The sequence below is a fragment of the Schistocerca cancellata genome, chromosome 5 (genome assembly GCF_023864275.1).
Source record: "Schistocerca cancellata isolate TAMUIC-IGC-003103 chromosome 5, iqSchCanc2.1, whole genome shotgun sequence".
Lineage (NCBI taxonomy): Eukaryota > Metazoa > Arthropoda > Insecta > Orthoptera > Acrididae > Schistocerca > Schistocerca cancellata.
The window spans coordinates 65,011,588-65,030,237 of NC_064630.1; the positions used below are offsets into that span (position 1 = coordinate 65,011,588).

General features: G+C 40.7%; 1 protein-coding gene across 3 annotated transcripts in view; it reads left to right on the forward strand.

Moving 5' to 3' along the window:
- The window catches only part of LOC126187668 (kinesin-like protein Klp10A), a 318,100-nt gene that overhangs the window by 208,359 nt on the left and 91,091 nt on the right, over positions 1 to 18,650 (forward strand). For all 3 annotated transcript variants that reach the window (XM_049928898.1, XM_049928900.1, XM_049928899.1), the window contains exon 4: positions 11,978 to 12,017. In XM_049928898.1, the coding sequence (XP_049784855.1) occupies positions 11,978 to 12,017 (40 nt within the window). The remainder of the gene's footprint in view (positions 1 to 11,977; positions 12,018 to 18,650) is intronic.

Consider the following 18,650-nt stretch of genomic DNA (forward strand, 5'->3'; position numbering starts at 1 on the left):
TTTTTTAATTTATTTATTTGGCTTTCGGCAACTAGCAGCCATTTAGCCAAAGAGTAGGGATTACCTTGACGGTGCAGCGCAGCCCGCCAAGGAAGGAAAAAAATAACGAAGAACAATGAAACGCACATCTGTGTCGATCTACAGTAGTTTCATTAACTCTCCATATTTTTTTTTTCTGTCAAAGTAGACAACGAGACTACGGAATTGCGCTTCAGTTTCTGCAGTAAACGTATCACAAATCTCCAGTTTGTTTTTGTGATTAGTTTTACACCACTGATCACTAGTAATTAGTTTTTTTCTGTCCTGCATTATATGACTACATTAAACCAAGCTGTAACCGCTCGAACTCCGTGGCTTGCGGACGCGGCACTGACGCCACTGAATAGCTCGCATTACTTGTGACCAGAGACAGATATCAGTGTCATTATCATTTCAAAAACTTTTTGGTACTTTTAGCTACATTTCATTCGCAACAATGTATGGTCTAAAACGGATCTAACAGTAAGCTACCCGCTACATAACTTTTTCACTACAAGATTTGTAAATCAAGTGCACAACGTTGACAAATAGCATCATTTCACAATGACTGTTAAGAAATATGAAAAGATAAATGATTCAATACGAAGCTAAGAAGTTACACTAGCACGTGTACAAAAATCAGATTTTTTAGCCGCATAATTTCTTCAAAATCGGCTGGGAAGCGTTACGAAACTAAGAAATCACGCGAAACGAAAAGTAGACTTTTTCTTTTTTCACGACGAAGTTACGCTTTTAAGGAAAAAATGAGTTCATAAAACGATGTGGCCCAGTCTTATATACCTCTAAGAATTTTTAGAACATGAAAATCGGAGAAGTGGATTTTCCCCCATTCCGCCGACCCGGCTCGGCGCGGCGCGCAGTGTGAATGCCCTACACGTCGGCCTGAGCTGGCTAGGCACGAGCCGAGCCAGTACGCGTCAGCCCGGCCCGGCCCGGCCGGCAGTGTGAACGCAGCCTTACTTCTGCCAGTACCTCGTCTCCTACCTCCCAGACTTTACAGAAGCTCTTCTGCGAACCTTGCTTCTGTAAAGTTTGGAAGGTAGGAGACGAGGTACTGGCAGAAGTAAAGCTGTGAGTACCGGGCGTGAGGCGTGCTTCGGTAGCTCAGATGGTAGAGCACTTGCCCGCGAAAGGCAAAGGTCCCGAGTTCGAGTCTCGATCGGGCACACAGTTTTAATCTGCCAGGAAGTTTCATATCAGCGCACACTCCGCTGCAGAGTGAAAATCTCAGTCTGGATACTTAGAGGATGATGGCGACCATTAGTCCAAAGGTAAGGTTTTCAACAGATGGCAGCACCAGTCCCAAAAATTTTGGATAGCACCTCGTAATTATTTCCGATGAAGATTCTTCCGAGGATTCCAGTAAGGATGACATTAGTGAATAATGATTAGTAACGCCTGTAATTTACAGTATGTTTCTTTGTATGTCGTGTAGGTAATGAAGTTAGGCGTTCTTTCTTAATAACGAAAATTTCACTTACTACCGAAATGAGTAGCTCAAAAATAAATTGCTTTTTTATAGTCCATGTATACACTATTTTTTGAATTAAAGTTAACATTGTAAAATAAATGTCAGCAGTACAAACCTACACTACCAGCGATGTGCCAAAATTCCTTTTTTAGTAATTTAATTTTTAAAATTGGGATGAGCATTACATTCGATGGCGCATTCGATTCGTGTGAATACGGTGACAGTATTTCCGGTGTGAAGAAATAAGAGACCGGTTGCGTTAAACAATTTTTAACGCAAGTAGTGTGCTATTTCTTCACATTTGCATTCTTCAAAAACAGTTGCTGAAAACGATAAACAAAGATATAAATGACGAATTGGTCTTTGCGGCGGGTGGAGACGTGAAGGGAAATGCTGATGTAATCGGCGCTCGCCGCTACCAACAAACTGCAACGTTTAGCTTCACCACGCAATTTTCCTGAATCAACGCGAAAAAATGTTTATTTCGACATGTAGCCAATGACAAATGGCTCTGAGCGCTATGGGACTCAACTGCTGTTGTCATAAGTACCCTAGAACTTAAAAACTACTTAAACCTAACTAACCTAAGGACATCACACACATCCAAGCCCAAGGTAGGATTCGAACCTGCGACCGTAGTGGTTCCAGACCGAAGCGCCTAGAAACGCTCGGCCACTCCAGCCGCCAGCCAATGACAAATTGGAGTAAATAAGTTATGAGAGGTTAAGTGGAATTAAATATTGCGTGACAGTGTACCGTGTAAACTGTTGTTAATTAACAACACAGCAGGAGACAAAGTATAGTTATACAAGCGTTTCATCTGCACAGAGTCCCATCATTAACTTCAGAGTTTCTAGTTAAGTGTTTTCTTTCAACTCTTGCTGTAAGGGGGATGTGGGCGGCCAGTTTGTTGATGTACAGAATATCTAAAAATAATCAGTACTTAATATGGAGCTATAAAATCGGCAGTGTATTCCATTGTGCAACCTAGTTTTTTATTGGTCGATTTGTCGATATTTTTTTGTCTACATCTCAAGAGCAAAATGAAATTCTTTATATATCGATGTATCGGAGTCAGGATATTTTTAAAAATATCAATAGTCATACAGTTGCGTACACGATACTAGCACCATCTGTATATGCGCATATCGCTGTCCCATGACGCTCTTTCACCTCGGTGGTATACAGATTTAAGCATTCAGCAAAACTCTTCGAAAATTTAACAGTGAACCTGTAGAAGACCTAAATAACTTCTCTTGTCTGATAACTCTCGTTATAGTGTGGCCCTCTGATTTCGTACCCTCACACAGGGATTCGTTTTGTTATAGCCGTTACCGCTTCTTTGCACCACAAAGCCGAAGTGAGCGTTTAAGAGGGCGCAGCTGCTGACTAAGCTCACGTATTTGCATTACATTTGCGTCGATCTGTTAAAGTGGTGCAAAAATATCTCGGGAAGAGATATCAGAAGCGTGGACCAAATATTAATTCCGTTCGACAACGGTGTGCGCAGATTGGTACCTTCGTGAGGAAAATTGTCTGGAGGAACAGTGGAGCGTGTGATTGAGATTTCCCCGATGCATCCCACACGAGACTAAGAACAGAGCACTGAACATTGCATAGTCGAGCGATAGTTTCTTCTTGGTAAAATTTATAGCTACCTTACCTCTTGTAGTTTCTATAATCTCTAGCGCATGATTGCGTGAATTGTTTGAAATTTACTGCACAAATGCAACGTCATGTGGAAGGCGGTGGTTTTCACGAGAAACGTAGCTTCAGTGATAAAAGAAACTGTTGTGAATAGTATATAGTTAATATATACACTGAAAGTGTGGGGTCACGGAAACTTGTTGCAGCATGTTCGCGACACGCACAGTTTTCTGTGCAGTCTCGCACATTAAAGCTTACTGCCCACATTTTTCACAGTCTTATGTTACACTGATAGGTGGACACGATTCAATAGTAGTAGCTTGTGCTGCATCTGGGAGACACTATGATATTGCTCTACCAGCAGGTCCACCCCTTCTGTATCGATGTTTGTGAGACCTTGAACACTACACAGGGATATGTGGTGATGGAAACAACTAATTCCTATCACGCCCTCCATGCTCACGAGACTTAACTCTAGGCAGTTTTTGTTGCGGATTATGTCAAAAATTGTTTACGTACCACATACCAGCACACTTACCGGAATGTAGATTTCACATAGACATTGCTTCCCAGCTGATCGCCATAAATTGTTGCGACAGATTCATATAGACATACTGCGTTGATTATGGGATGAAATTGATTACAGGCTAGTTATCCGCAGAATTAGTGATACATCTGGCGAGAAACTATTTATTCCCCCCACCATTGTTTTCAAGGTACTATTTTCCCATGAACTCTGAATGCTGTCTTAACCCCAGGGAGGGTAGTTCTAGATACCCCAGATGGAGTGCACAAGAAGTGTTAAGGAAGCATAAAATGTGCGGGCAATGATCATTTGCCCATGCTGAAAATCTCTAAATACCAACGTAACAGATACTACCTTCTGCAGTGCAGAAAACATTTATACGTGTTGTAGTACAAGAACAACAAATGATGACGCCAGTATGTTACAATAATCAGAAAACGATTTCTGTACGTAAAGTGGTTATACCGGAAGATTTCCTTGCCAATTCATGTCGGTGCTGAAAGTATTTATGCACACGGTGCTAGTCAGTTCCGATATATTTGCATGATTTAACGTGTCAATACCGAACTATAACTTCAAGCTACGAGCTCATCTTAAACAGCAGCTACAGATAACAGACCTGGAGCCAAATATTAGATTAGATATGCTATTCTTCCCACAGGTTCATATTGAGGAGATCCTCGAGGAACTGAACGTGTTACTATCTAACTTTAGTTTTATGTGGGTATGAATTGTCATCTTCCAGCATACTGAAGAACTGAAACATATGTGACTATCATATTACTTCATTTGTATTAAAATATTGATAACGAAAATCACAAATGTTCAGTTCCTAATAGTGAGTACACACATAGCCTAAAATTGCCAGGGTTTACAGAAAATTCGACGGTGATAATAAATAGACGTAAAGCATAACTGGTGTGTGCAAGGTGGATAAAGTTACATTACAGGTGGAATGTCAAAACTGATAATTCAGATTGTTGAAATATAAATGAACAAAGTATGTAAGAAGGTAGAAAAAGTAACAATTGTCCTATTTCATTTCCTTCAGATTTTTACTAGAAGCCTGTTAATATGGAACTGTAGTGTTTGTATTGTGTTAATGAGCTGTCAGACTATAACAATGTGTTTTGATGTAGAGAGAGGTCATGACAAAAGATGTACGGTAGCCTCCCTCATACAAGCAGAAGAGTACAGTTCCACTTAGCTTGTTCTAAACAAAAAAGAGGTCAAATTTTGTCTACAGAATCACTGAAGTGATCCACCCCACACACAGCGCCAATCACTGGTGTGTTGTGCTGTCCTTGGTTCCTCTCTTACGCTCTATAGGGGTTATGCGATGGTAGGTGTTATGGTTGTAGAGATGTTTGACATGGTCAGTTATATAATAGTAGTCACCATGAAATCTTTTTTTTTATCTTCCGCATCAATATATTTTTCAAGACAGACAACTGAAGTGTGTTCTGTGGTGTTCACAAAGTTTTGGAACATTCTACAGTATTCTCGAATTATGCAAAATATAACTTGGGAGTGCACACATCGCATTGATCCTCACTTCGGTAGAATCTTGTTTATCATCGAGTTGCGCAACATAGTAAAGGCATATGAACAACTCGTGTGAAAAGTGTACCCATTCTTAGGGAGAAACTACCTAAACAAAGAAAGGCTCTGTGAACAATTAATTTTATCATCGTAAATGTAGTTAAACCAACAAACTGCTGAATACGAAAATATTATTTAAATTCATTGATATGATGAACAAAAAGGAAAGAGTGATCCTCAGAATGCCCACGCAAAAATCTTCTAACTATTATAGCAGCCGAAATGTTAACCTGGAAAAAAAGGTATCTTTTTTTTCATACGATTCCAATCGTGCCAACTAAATTACCATTAAGTTTAAAGACTTCAGTTTCCAGTAAGTACTATATGACTACTAATAAAGCACAGTGATAGACATGCCATTGCTGGGATGTAGATTTAAAAGAATTGTTTCTTTCTTGGGCCCAAAATCAATTTACCAAATGTAGTTTACAACAATATACACTCCTGGAAATTGAAATAAGAACACCGTGAATTCATTGTCCCAGGAAGGGGAAACTTTATTGACACATTCCTGGGGTCAGATACATCACATGATCACACTGACAGAACCACAGGCACATAGACACAGGCAACAGAGCATGCACAATGTCGGCACTAGTACAGTGTATATCCACCTTTCGCAGCAATGCAGGCTGCTATTCTCCCATGGAGACGATCGTAGAGATGCTGGATGTAGTCCTGTGGAACGGCTTGCCATGCCATTTCCACCTGGCACCTCAGTTGGACCAGCGTTCGTGCTGGACGTGCAGACCGCGTGAGACGACGCTTCATCCAGTCCCAAACATGCTCAATGGGGGACAGATCCGGAGATCTTGCTGGCCAGGGTAGTTGACTTACACCTTCTAGAGCACGTTGGGTGGCACGGGATACATGCGGACGTGCATTGTCCTGTTGGAACAGCAAGTTCCCTTGCCGGTCTAGGAATGGTAGAACGATTGGTTCGATGACGGTTTGGATGTACCGTGCACTATTCAGTGTCCCCTCGACGATCACCAGTGGTGTACGGCCAGTGTAGGAGATCGCTCCCCACACCATGATGCTGGGTGTTGGCCCTGTGTGCCTCGGTCGTATGCAGTCCTGATTGTGGCGCTCACCTGCACGGCGCCAAACACGCATACGACCATCATTGGCACCAAGGCAGAAGCGACTCTCATCGCTGAAGATGACACGTCTCCATTCGTCCCTCCATTCACGCCTGTCGCGACACCACTGGAGGCGGGCTGCACGATGTTGGGGCGTGAGCGGAAGACGGCTTAACGGTGTGCGGGACCGTAGCCCAGCTTCATGGAGACGGTTGCGAATGGTCCTCGCCGATACCCCAGGAGCAACAGTGTCCCTAATTTGCTGGGAAGTGGCGGTGCGGTCCCCTACGGCACTGCGTAGGATCCTACGGTCTTGGCGTACATCCGTGCATCGCTGCGGTCCGGTCCCAGGTCGACGGGCACGTGCACCTTCCGCCGACCACTGGCGACAACATCGATGTACTGTGGAGACCTCACGCCCCACGTGTTGAGCAATTCGGCGGTACGTCCACCCGGCCTCCCGCATGCCCACTATACGCCCTCGCTCAAAGTCCGTCAACTGCACATACGGTTCACGTCCACGCTGTCGCGGCATGCTACCAGTGGTAAAGACTGTGATGGAGCTCCGTATGCCACGGCAAACTGGCTGACACTGACGGCGGCGGTGCACAAATGCTGCGCAGCTAGCGCCATTCGACGGCCAACACCGCGGTTCCTGGTGTGTCCGCTGTGCCGTGCGTGTGATCATTGCTTGTACAGCCCTCTCGCAGTGTCCGGAGCAAGTATGGTGGGTCTGACACACCGGTGTCAATGTGTTCTTTTTTCCATTTCCAGGAGTGTACTTCGAATAAATTAGATGCTGTAGAAACGAGATGATTAGCTAAGCAAGTTTAAATATACGTAATGTAAAAAAAGTATGTATACAAAACTTCAGAAGGTTTAGAGGAGATTAAGAAAAAACTTTATGATGATACTGGTACACAGTTTTCCAGCTAGAAGGCCATAAACGTTTTTATGCAAGTGATGTTCAGAAGCTGTATTCAGACTGCCATGTGACGAACATTGTTTTAGGGATGTTGCTGAAAATGTCGTCTGAATACATTAATGCAAAACTTGCCTTTGCGTGCCAACAATTGTCAGTCACACTTTTAACAAGCAGGTGCTTCACGTATAATGGCTCCAGCTTCAGTCAAAGGGGAAACGAGCTCTTCTGGAGTGAGTATCGGTGTCTTGTACACCAAATTCTTCATCTTCCCCACACAAAGAAATCGGCTGCAGTGAGGCCGGGAGGACACGGTGGCCATTATACTGACCCACCTATCCCAATCCAACACGGTCGAATATAACTGGCAGAGTGTTGTGGGTCCCCATCATGCTGGAGCCATAAATTTTTTCCTGACCACTAACGGGACATTCGCAAACAAGTCCATTATTATTTTATGGAGAAAAATAACATAATTTCATCAACCATGCTTTTCACACAAGAGTTACAGCTCAGATTGTCGTGAATGAACATCAGCCCACACATTTCCTGTAAATATCTATTGATAATGGAACACTAGATTTCCCATAGGATTTTCGAAGTCCCATATATTTCTCTTGTGGCTGTTGAATATTCCTTCCATCATGAGAGAGCCTCTTCAGTAACCACACACATTTGGAAGTCAACGATGTTTACAATTTGGAGTAGACACCACTGGCAGATTCCCACATAGTAAGGAGAAAGGACGTCCCACACATACAATCTCTGATCAAAGTATCAAGACACCGCTGTGTAATGTGGAATCATCCACTATGTAATGTGACTGGTGGACCCATCAGTATAAAAGAAGGTGGGGAATATTGTGATGTCAGTAGAGAAGCAGTATCACAGCAGAATGGGTCGCTCAAGAGAATTCAGCAGCTTCAAACCTGGGTTAGTCATTGGATGTCACCTAAGTAACAAAGCTGTCAGCGACATTTTAACTGTTTCTAAAGCTGCCAAAGTCCGCTGTTGGTGGTGTGATTGTGAATTGGAAATCCGAAAGAATAACCACAGCTATAAAATACCAGGCAGACCTTGTGTAGTGACACAGGGCCCGTCGAACTTTGTGTATGGTGATTGTAAAAATGTACATGGAAATCAGCAGAAGGAATCACTTATTAGTACAGCAGTCCAGCTAGCGCAGTGGCTATGCATAAAAGTTAACAAGATTGGGGTACAGTGGTTTGAACAGCTCTCCATAAGCCACCCTATTGTGTAGTTTGTACAAAGCAACATTTGAGGTGATGTAAAGGACCACAGTGGATGACTGGAAATGAGTGATTTAGATTGATGGATCATGTGCTGTACCCTGTGAAAATCTGATGAGCGTGGCGAATATCTGTAGAATGTCTGTTGAATGTTACCTGCCACCATGTGTAGAGTCGATGGTGAAGCACGGAGGTGGTGTTTCCTCATGGCTACGTGTGGTTAAGAAAATGCTAAATATGAAAGGATATGAACACATTTTACTGCATTGTGTACTGTGTGCATTAGAGGAACAGTTTAGAGATGACTGACTGCATCAACATGACCACATGCCCTGTCATTAAGTAACATCTGTGAGGCAACGGTTTGTGGCCTGGGCTACCCAGAGTCCTGATGTGAACCCAACAGAAAATCCTTGGGATGAGTTAGGATATTGACTTCAATCCAGACCTCAATGTCCAACATCACTTCCGTCGGCGGTTTCTGCCCTTGAGGAAGAGTGGGCTGTCATTCATCCACATACATTGAGACACCTCACTGCTGGTGTCCACAGCAGAGTTAAAGTTGTCATAAAGGCAAAGGGTGCACGCACCCCATGTTAGTGTCCATTGTTATGTATCCAGTTAGTTTGATCAGATAGCGTAGGTCTTGGAGGTATTTAGTTCCTTGGTTGTGGACCATATACCTTGCTGTGGTTGTCCTCAGTTCACTGTAACACAACTTCCTCACACTGAACAGTTCACTCAATGCGAGGTATACCAGTTTCCTATACTGGTCGGTCTGGTCTAAGGGTTTCTGTTCTACGAAGACTGCTGTCTAATATTTGAAATATGACATAACTTGTTAACTTTCTCCCTGAAAATCTTTCTTCATACAGCTGCCTTGTTGCTTGACTTGTATTGTGCCTCCCCATAAATGAGATATGTGTCAAATAATTCAGTTATAATATACCCAGTAAGCTTCCACTCCCAATTCTGTAAAGAATTTCCTAACTCCCATGTATAAATCGTATTACTACCATGCAAATAAGTTATTGTGTTTAATATTTGACAGTGAGCGTGTAAAAAATAAAAATTGTAGAAGAAATTTGAAATTACTGAAAGACAGTAAAGTGCTCTTATTATTGAGCTCTAGATAATTGCCGTCCAAATAATTTGTGCTCCGTTTTAAGCAAAAGCTAGTCCTCCTGTATGTCAGCGTTAAAGACATCGTATATCTCCTGAATTGTTTGTTGTACAGTGACATAATTTTGTGGGTACATTCAATGATATATGTAGATACTCTCTGCAGAACGTGTTGTGGATAGAATTAGTGGTAAAGAAGTAGTAAGTTAAAATGTTTTGCCTGATGATGTTTTATTGAAAATATAGTTAGCATAATTCTCTTTCCTTTCCCCTCTTTGTGAGCATGTTAATGATAGTTACAAAAGGTTTGAAATTTTGTAAAGTTTATCGGAAGTTGCTGTGTGCTCTCATTCTCAAATACTGTATGAATCTAGTCAAAGTTAATTGATGCAGAATTTCAGGCAATTAACTAATGCTTGGCCGAACTATTGGCAATTCACTTAGAAGTGGACTTTACTCCCCCCTTCCCTTACTTTTATTGGTTTGGGGAGCAGTTGATTTTTCATAGATAATGAAACGTGTTGCAAGACAGTGGGTGCAGAATGTGAATAAATAAAAATAAAGAAGAAAACCACACACTATATTGAGTGTAAAATTGTCACTTAATTAGCATATACAATTTTCATGCTGAACTTCGAAATTTGTGGCTGGTTTCACAGGTAGCAAATGAGTCGTGCCAAATTACAGATTTAATCACTACACACGGGTCTCACATAGCAGGCCAAATTTTAAGTTTATCTTATTAAAGTCAGATCCAAAATAGTCTACTTTAAATTTTCAGTTACTATTGTTGAGACGTGGTGTCAGTCTATTGACATCATTTATGTGACAATACAGTTTCTCTTTTTCACTAATATACTCCCCGTATACGTGTGTTAAATACATATTAGGTCACAACAAAGTGAATTATTGCTTTTCATGGTTTGCTACTTGTACTTAATCTATTGTTGGATCGAGTCCTTGCATTCACTTCATATAGAGCACTATAAACTGCTATCCGTGGTGTGGAGAAATATGTGCAGAGTCACAATAAACAGAAAAATGTAAATAAGGTACTATGCACTGAAGAGAACAGGTCTGCATTGTGTGGTGTTTGTAGTTTCTTGCACTTTCTGTTGTATATAAGTTTCTTACTTTGAGATATTTATAGTTAAAATTATTCTTGAAGACTGTCAGCTGTAGTTGGTTGTTTCATCACTTGCTGACTGTAGTATGAAATTGGTCATATATATAAAAAGTAATTATTACAGGCCTTTGGTGCTTCTAATTGAAATATAGTTTTATGCTGATATGATACGCATGTAATTAAACTTATTTACTGCTTTTATTTTCACATTAAGTGCAGTTTTTGTACTTGGCTGAACTATATACGTAGAGTAAATGTTGCGAGACTTAGTTTATAGTGGCTACTATTTTTATCAGGTTTATTATCAAATACCTGTGGCTGTATTAAGGGGTAAATATTTATCAAATGACCAGTCACAAATTATGATATAGTGAAACTCTCCACTGTGATTCACAAATCTTGGCAGGTTATCGATAAATTCAGTTTTTGCCTTTATAAAACTACCATTTTCTCCCAGTTTCATTTGTTTCACTCTCCTTGAGGTAGAACTTTTCATGTCGTGCATCATAATGAACGTCAATAAAACAGTTTAGGAAATCGTGTAACTCTGTACCTGACTACATTTCAGTATGCATATCTTTCACAGTTGTGTTGTAATTACCAGGTGGATAACCACAAAGCTAGGGATTAGTCTTACCTCTTTCTCATTTCTCTCTCATACCAAATGAGAATATCAGTGCCAGTTTTAACTTGGTTTGTCCAAATCACTTCAGGCAAATCGTGGGTTATATCATTCAAAGTTACAGCCAGATTTATTTTCAAAGACATTGATCTGCCTTTAAATAGTGGCGATGGTGCAACAGCTTGCACTCTATTTCTTCCATATTGTTGTCCCATTGGTGCTTTGCTTCTCCTTCATATATTGAGGACCTTGGTAATTTCACATTTACTGCATCACAGATCTCCGAAAATTCATTTTCGTTCAAGGTGGGTTTACTAGAATATTCTCAATTTACGGATTGGTATTATCATATCTGTTGTAAGACACTTTCATAGCAACAGTCATTAAGGGGAAACTACTTGAAAATATAAAATATTTCATGGGACAGTATTAGCTAAATAATTTCCTGGCCAACTATCTAATATCTTTGGAGCAACTAGTAAACCAGTCACGGCGTCTATATGATTTCGATCATTATCTGTTTCTAACCTGCTAAAGCAACTAATCATTTCCCTTTTTGACTTTTCAGAGTGCTACAAGGGCTTCAGTAGGTGGTCAAGCTCATAGAGGTAAGCATTTTTCCTAAATTAAATACATGTAACACCACCGTTTTCTATTGAATTTGCAGATATCCCAAGTGTTCTGTTTTCCTTGTGTGTTTACTCCCATCTTATACAAAGCTGTTAACATGGCAATGATATTTTTTAACTGTAGTTGCTGGGCTACGTTTTACCTATCATTGATATGGAGATGTCTTCGTGCATATGGAATGCTCAATATTAATTGTTTCTGGTATTTTCAATTTGCACCACTTTCCTGTGATGCGATATGACAGCAGTAAGCGTATTTTAGTAAATACTTTATTCTGTTCATTCTAATATTTGATACACTATGTACGCTCAAGATGTTTTCAGGCAGTAAACAAGACTCCTGCCATTTTAAACTTTTTCTTATGTTACGGTATACAGGCATCTTCTGCTCCCACTCACCTTACCTCTTCTGTAGTAATATCCCCTTTCATTGTTCTAGAATTTTTTTCTGGCATTGTTAAACTTTTGGTAACTGCTTGTTTTTTAAAAGTTACTTTTTTCCCCTCTTGATCCAGTGGTAGAAATAATCACAAGTAATAAATCCTAATAGCAACTACTTTCCCTATATAAAATAGAAAGAAACATTCCACATGGAAATATATATAAGAAACAAAGATTCCATAACTTACCAAACGGGGAAAGCGTTGTTTGCCACGAAGGCCTAGGCTGTAGGGAAGGGACCATTTGATGTGGAATGGGTGGCAGCTGTCATAATGGAGGTACTGTTGCTTGTTGGTGGGTTTGATGTGGACGGATGTGTGAAGCTGGCCATTGGACAGAAGGAGGTCAACGTCAAGGAAAGTGGCATGGGATTTGGAGTAGGACCAGGTGAATCTGATGGAACCAAAGGAGTTGAGGTTGGAGAGGAAATTCTGGAGTTGTTCTTCACTGTGAGTCCAGATCGTGAAGATGTCATCAATAAATCTGTACCAAACTTTGGGTGTACCAAACTTTGGGTTGGCAGGCCTGGGTAACCAAGAAGGCTTCCTCTAAGCGACCCAAACATCCCGGCCACCCCATTGTAGCTGGTTACCAAGCCCCCACAGAACATATCTCTGCCTACGTAGATAAAACACCTTCAACCCATTACATGCAGTCTCCCATCCTTCATCAAAGACACCAACCACTTTCTCGAACACCTGGAATCCTTACCCAGTCTGTTACCCCCAGAAACCATCCTTGTAACCATTGATGCCACTTCCCTATACAGAAATCTCCCGCACGTCCAGGGCCTCGCTGCAATGGAGCACTTCCTTTCACGCCGATCACCTGCCACCCTACCTAAAACCTCTTCTCTCATCACCTTAGCCAGCTTCATCCTGACTCACAACTTCTTCACTTTTGAAGGCCAGACATACCAACAATTAAAGGGAACAGCCATGGGTACCAGGATGGCCCCCTCGTACGCCAACCTATTTATGGGTCGCTTAGAGGAAGCCTTCTTGGTTACTCAGGCCTGCCAACCCAAAGTTTGGTGCAGATTTATTGATGACATCTTCATGATCTGGACTCAAAGTGAAGAACTCCAGAATTTCCTCTCCAACCTCAACTCCTTTGGTTCCATCAGATTCACCTGGTCCTACTCCAAATCCCATGCCACTTTCCTTGACGTTGACCTCCATCTGTCCAATGGCCAGCTTCATACATCCGTCCACATCAAACCCACCAACAAGCAACAGTACCTCCATTATGACAGCTGCCACCCATTCCATATCAAACGGTTGCTTTCCTACAGCCTAGGCCTTCGTGGCAAACGAATCTGCTCCAGTCCTGAATCCCTGAACCATTACACCAACCACCTGAAAACAGCTTTTGCACCCCGCAACTACCCTCCCATCCTGGTACAGAAGCAAATAACCAGAGCCACTTCCTCATCCCCTCAAACCCAGAACCTCTCACAGAACCACCCCTAAAGTGCCCCACTTGTGACAGGATACTTCCCGGGACTGGATCAGACTCTGAATGTGGCTCTCCAGCAGGGATACGACTTCCTCAAATCCTGCCCTGAAATGAGATCCATCCTTCATGAAGTCCTCCCCACTCCATCAAGAGTGTCTTTCCGCTGTCCACCTAACCTTCGTAACCTCTTGGTTCATCCCTATGAAATCCCCAAACCGCCTTCCCCACCCTCTGGCTCCTACCCTTGTAACCGCCCCCCGGTGTAAAACCTGTCCCATGCACCCTCCCACCACCACCTACTCCAGTCCGGTGACCCGGAAGGTGTACACAATCAAAGGCAGAGCCACGTGTGAAAGCACCCACGTGATTTACCAACTGACATGCCTACACTGTGACGCTTTCTATGTGGGAATGACCAGCAACAAACTGTCCATACGCGTGAATGGACACAGGCAGACAGTGTTTGTTGGTAATGAGGATCACCCTGTAGCTAAACATGCCTTGTTGCATGGCCAGCACATCTTGGCACAGTGTTACACCGTCCGGGTTATCTGGATACTTCCCACTAACACAAACCTATCCAAACTCCAGAGATGGGAACTTGCCCTTCAATATATCCTCTCTTCCCGTTATCCACCAGGCCTCAATCTCTGCTAATTTCAAGTTGCCGCCACTCATACCTCACCTGTCATTCAACAACATCTTCGCCTCTGCACTTCCGCCTCGACTGACATCTCTGCCCAAATTCTTTGCCTTTAAATATGTCTGCTTGTGTCTGTATATATGTGTGGATGGATATGTGTGTGTGTGCGCGCGAGTGTATACCCGTCCTTTTTTTCCCCCTAAGGTAAGTCTTTCCGCTCCCGGGATTGGAATGACTCCTTACCCTCTCCCTTAAAACCCACATCCTTTCGTCTTTCCCTCTCCTTCCCTCTTTCCTGACGAAGCAACTGTTTGTTGCGAAAGCTAGAATTTTGTGTGTATGTTTGTGTTTGTTTGTGTGTCTATCGACGTGCCAGTGCTTTCGTTTGGCAAGTCACATCATCTTTATATATTTTTTCAAAATTAATGAGCAAATGCCTGTTTTTCCAGCTTATGATAGCAAAATTAGAATCAAAGTCTAATCTCTTGGATTTCATGAAGATAACACAGTAAAAACAGATTAGCAGAACTGTCATTACTTTGGTGAAATATTGGTGGTTACTAGCTAATGTTATCAGAACAATGTTTAAGAATCAAGGTTCCATTTGCCACAATTTGAGAAAATAGGTACTGTTTCTTTCTGAATATTGTCATTTCGCAGTTTCAGTGACCGTAAAGAAGAAAACCGTAAAAAAGAAAAGGGTTGGGTTGGGTAACGGACTGGCAAAAAAGTAAATTCTTTCTAGTTTCATAGCTGTGACGTAAACAGCTGTCAACATTATTTTGCTGAAGTTATAAACATAAATTTCCTTTGCCAATATTACATTCATCTCGGTGGAGCTAATTAACACCCGAACATTCTCTCTTCTTCAGACATTTTTACCATGAAATAAAAAATTAACCAAAGTTGTGCAGCTGCTCATTGTTACCGAACAATGTCTTGAAGTTCCTCTTCAGTGAGCATGCTGCGTATTAGTGGTCTAGTTTGTGGCACTTGCTAAGAAAAGTAGTGCTTTAAAATACAAAATAAATTAGCTTCAGATTAATGTAATGGATTTAAAAAAAAAAGTAACAAAATTTTATGTACTGTGACTTCATTTGTGATAGAGGTAAGAGTTTCAACAATTTTGTGACACTGCAAGTAGACATTAGACTAGGATGAAGCTGAGGTACCAAATGAACTTATAAACTGTTCAGTTACCTATGAGAAGTTTCGGTTTGGTGGGAAAAAATCAAGCCAATAATTCATATATATTGAACTTGCTGCAGTAGCCAGTTGTAATGCTGATTATGACCGACAGTCTATGAATCGGTCATTCAGTGCACTGCAGTTTGTAAGAGTGTTCAAATTTTTGCACAGTTCTTTGAGCAGATGTTAATGATGCACCAGTCCGAAGTGCTGGTCTTTCCTTCGCTAGATAGAACAGAAACTGTGAAGCCGGAGGAATGGACTGGATCATGTGCGATGATTGAAACTTGCCTCCTTGAGGTACTTTCATCATTTGTGAAATGTCTTGTGCCTGATGAGCCACCCACACTAAAAATACATTAAATTTTAACCATCTAATAATTTAGGAAGCTGATGAGCCTCCTGACAAAATTTTGATTATTGCACCACAATCATGACTACTAAAATAAGAGAGGAGATCAGCTGATAAGTTAATCTCTGTCCATCCCTTCATCAAAACAAAAAATAATTCTGTTAAATGTAATATACAAAAATTGAATTGAACCATACATATGAGGTTCTTCTTGCTGTAGCAGTATGCTATGCATTATTATACTTCACTTGTCCATAAACAACAGGAAGATACACTTTTTTGTCTAAGTGGATTTTTGAGGGAGACACGCCATGAGATGGTAAATAACTTAAACTGCAGATAAATGCCAACACAAATTCATCAAAAGTTGGTGAAGGTTTGTTGTAGATGCAAAGGGAGGTGAAGTGAACAGTGTAGTTCTGGTAAATTGGTTAGTAAATGTTCATGAAACAGATGAGCTATGGGCATTCATGAAGTAAGAATAGGCATCTTTGTGGAACGTAAGTGTCAGGGCTAGTGTTGGAGACACAAAAGGAACTCTTAATTGGTTCCTCAATGATGACCTCAAAATTAATGCAGATCCAAAGTTACAGACACAGTGAAATCAGTGGATAAATCGCTGGTTACTTGTCTGCGCATTATGCAAATTTGAGGCTAACACAACCAGAGTTTAATGGTGTTTGACACTATGCTTTGGAGAACCACCATCCAACCTGAGTTCACCATAGTAAATACATAACTTCTGTTCAAAAGATCAGTAATAAGTAGATGCTTAAGAAGTGGAACATAACATAAAATAAAAATACAGAATAAGTATTTACAGACATACTAATTTTCGTACCAGAGATAGGACTAAAATGACCCTCAGGAATGTGGAATTTGTAAAAATTATGAATCTTACTTTTAGTTAATTAATCTTTGATTTCTTGGGCTATTTTTGCCACCTGTCGTTTGAGTAGAAAACAGTAAAGAGCATTTACTTACAGGTCACATTATTGCATTGAAGATGTGCAGAAATCACATTTTACTCAACATGCTGAATGATATTACCATTGCACACACAAATTGGAACCACTGTGACATTTGTCAGTGGAGTAGGATGGGTTGGCAACAAATAAATCTCTTGCTGTCCTCTTAAATTGTTCTTCATTCATAGCTAAGCTTTTTATGGATTCTGGCTGGTTGTTGAAAATTTGTTTTTCTTAATATGGCCCTAGATGCTATCTGGACCAAAATGTCTGATTTCACATTTTTATGTACACGATTCCTAGTACTAATTCCATGAACTGAGCTGTTACTTTGAAAGAGATACCTCATTAACAAAAAAATTAATAGAGGAATAAATAAACTGGTAAGCAGAAGTGTTTCTGAGACAAGCATCTACAGAGCATTTGTGAATTCATGCCCCAGATACTCATATAAAAAACTTTGATTCATAAACTGTAGCTTGGCTTGGTCATGTACCTCCAAAAAATCATATGACATTGTTGAATTTTTATCATCATTATTGTGTATTTCTAACATCATTTGTGTTGGATATGATGATTTGTTTTCTATTTTCTACCTGCTTGTAATATTTTAGACACCTACTAGGATGAATCCTCTTAAATTCTAAATTGCAAATAGTGTCTCTTCAAATTTAATTCACAAATAATTGTCCAGAAACAAATTATTAACATGCATGAGACTTCCATAACAGCTCTTCTTAAAACTGTACTCATTTTGCTGTTAATTGCTATTTTTATGTTATCTGCAGATGAAGTATTTACCTGGTAATGTTACTAGCAAGAAAAAATAAGAGCTCTGGTATGGAAATTTGTGGGACCCCACAATTACTAATGTCAGCAAATTTTTTTACAAAACAATTATGAACAGTTGCCTCTGGCAGAATGCAGAATACTCCAGTAGCCTGTAGTTTACACTCAAGAGCCAAAGAAACTGCTACATGTGCCCAATATCGTATAGGGCCCCTGCGGGCACGCAGAAGTGCCACAACATGACGTGGCGTGGACTCAACTAATGTCTGAGTAGTGCTGGAGGAACTGACACCATGAATCCTGCAGGGCTGTCCACAAATCCAGAAGATTGCAAGGGTTTAGAGATCTCTTCTGAACATTATACATCCCAGATATGCTCAATAATGTTAATGTCTGGGGAGTTTGGTGGCCAGTGGAAATGTTTAAACTCATTTTATGAGTTTATTCTCAGTTCTTTGGCACTTCAGTGTATTTTCTAATGAATTGCAGTAAGTACATTGTTGATCTAGCTGCAAATAGTTGACAACATTGGTTTAGAAATGCCACACTGTTATTTTGGCAATATGCTCCCATATAGAATCCTGAGGAGATGAGGAAAAGATTTGTTAAATGTTCTATCTGGAGAGAACATTACATGGTAATGAACCATGAAAAGTTAAAAAGAAAAATATTTAGAAAGTTTTGAAATGTGGCTATGGAGAAGAATGCTTAAAGTTTTGTTGACTGACAGACGTAAGAATGAAGAAGTAATGAAGGAAATGGGGAAGAAAGAT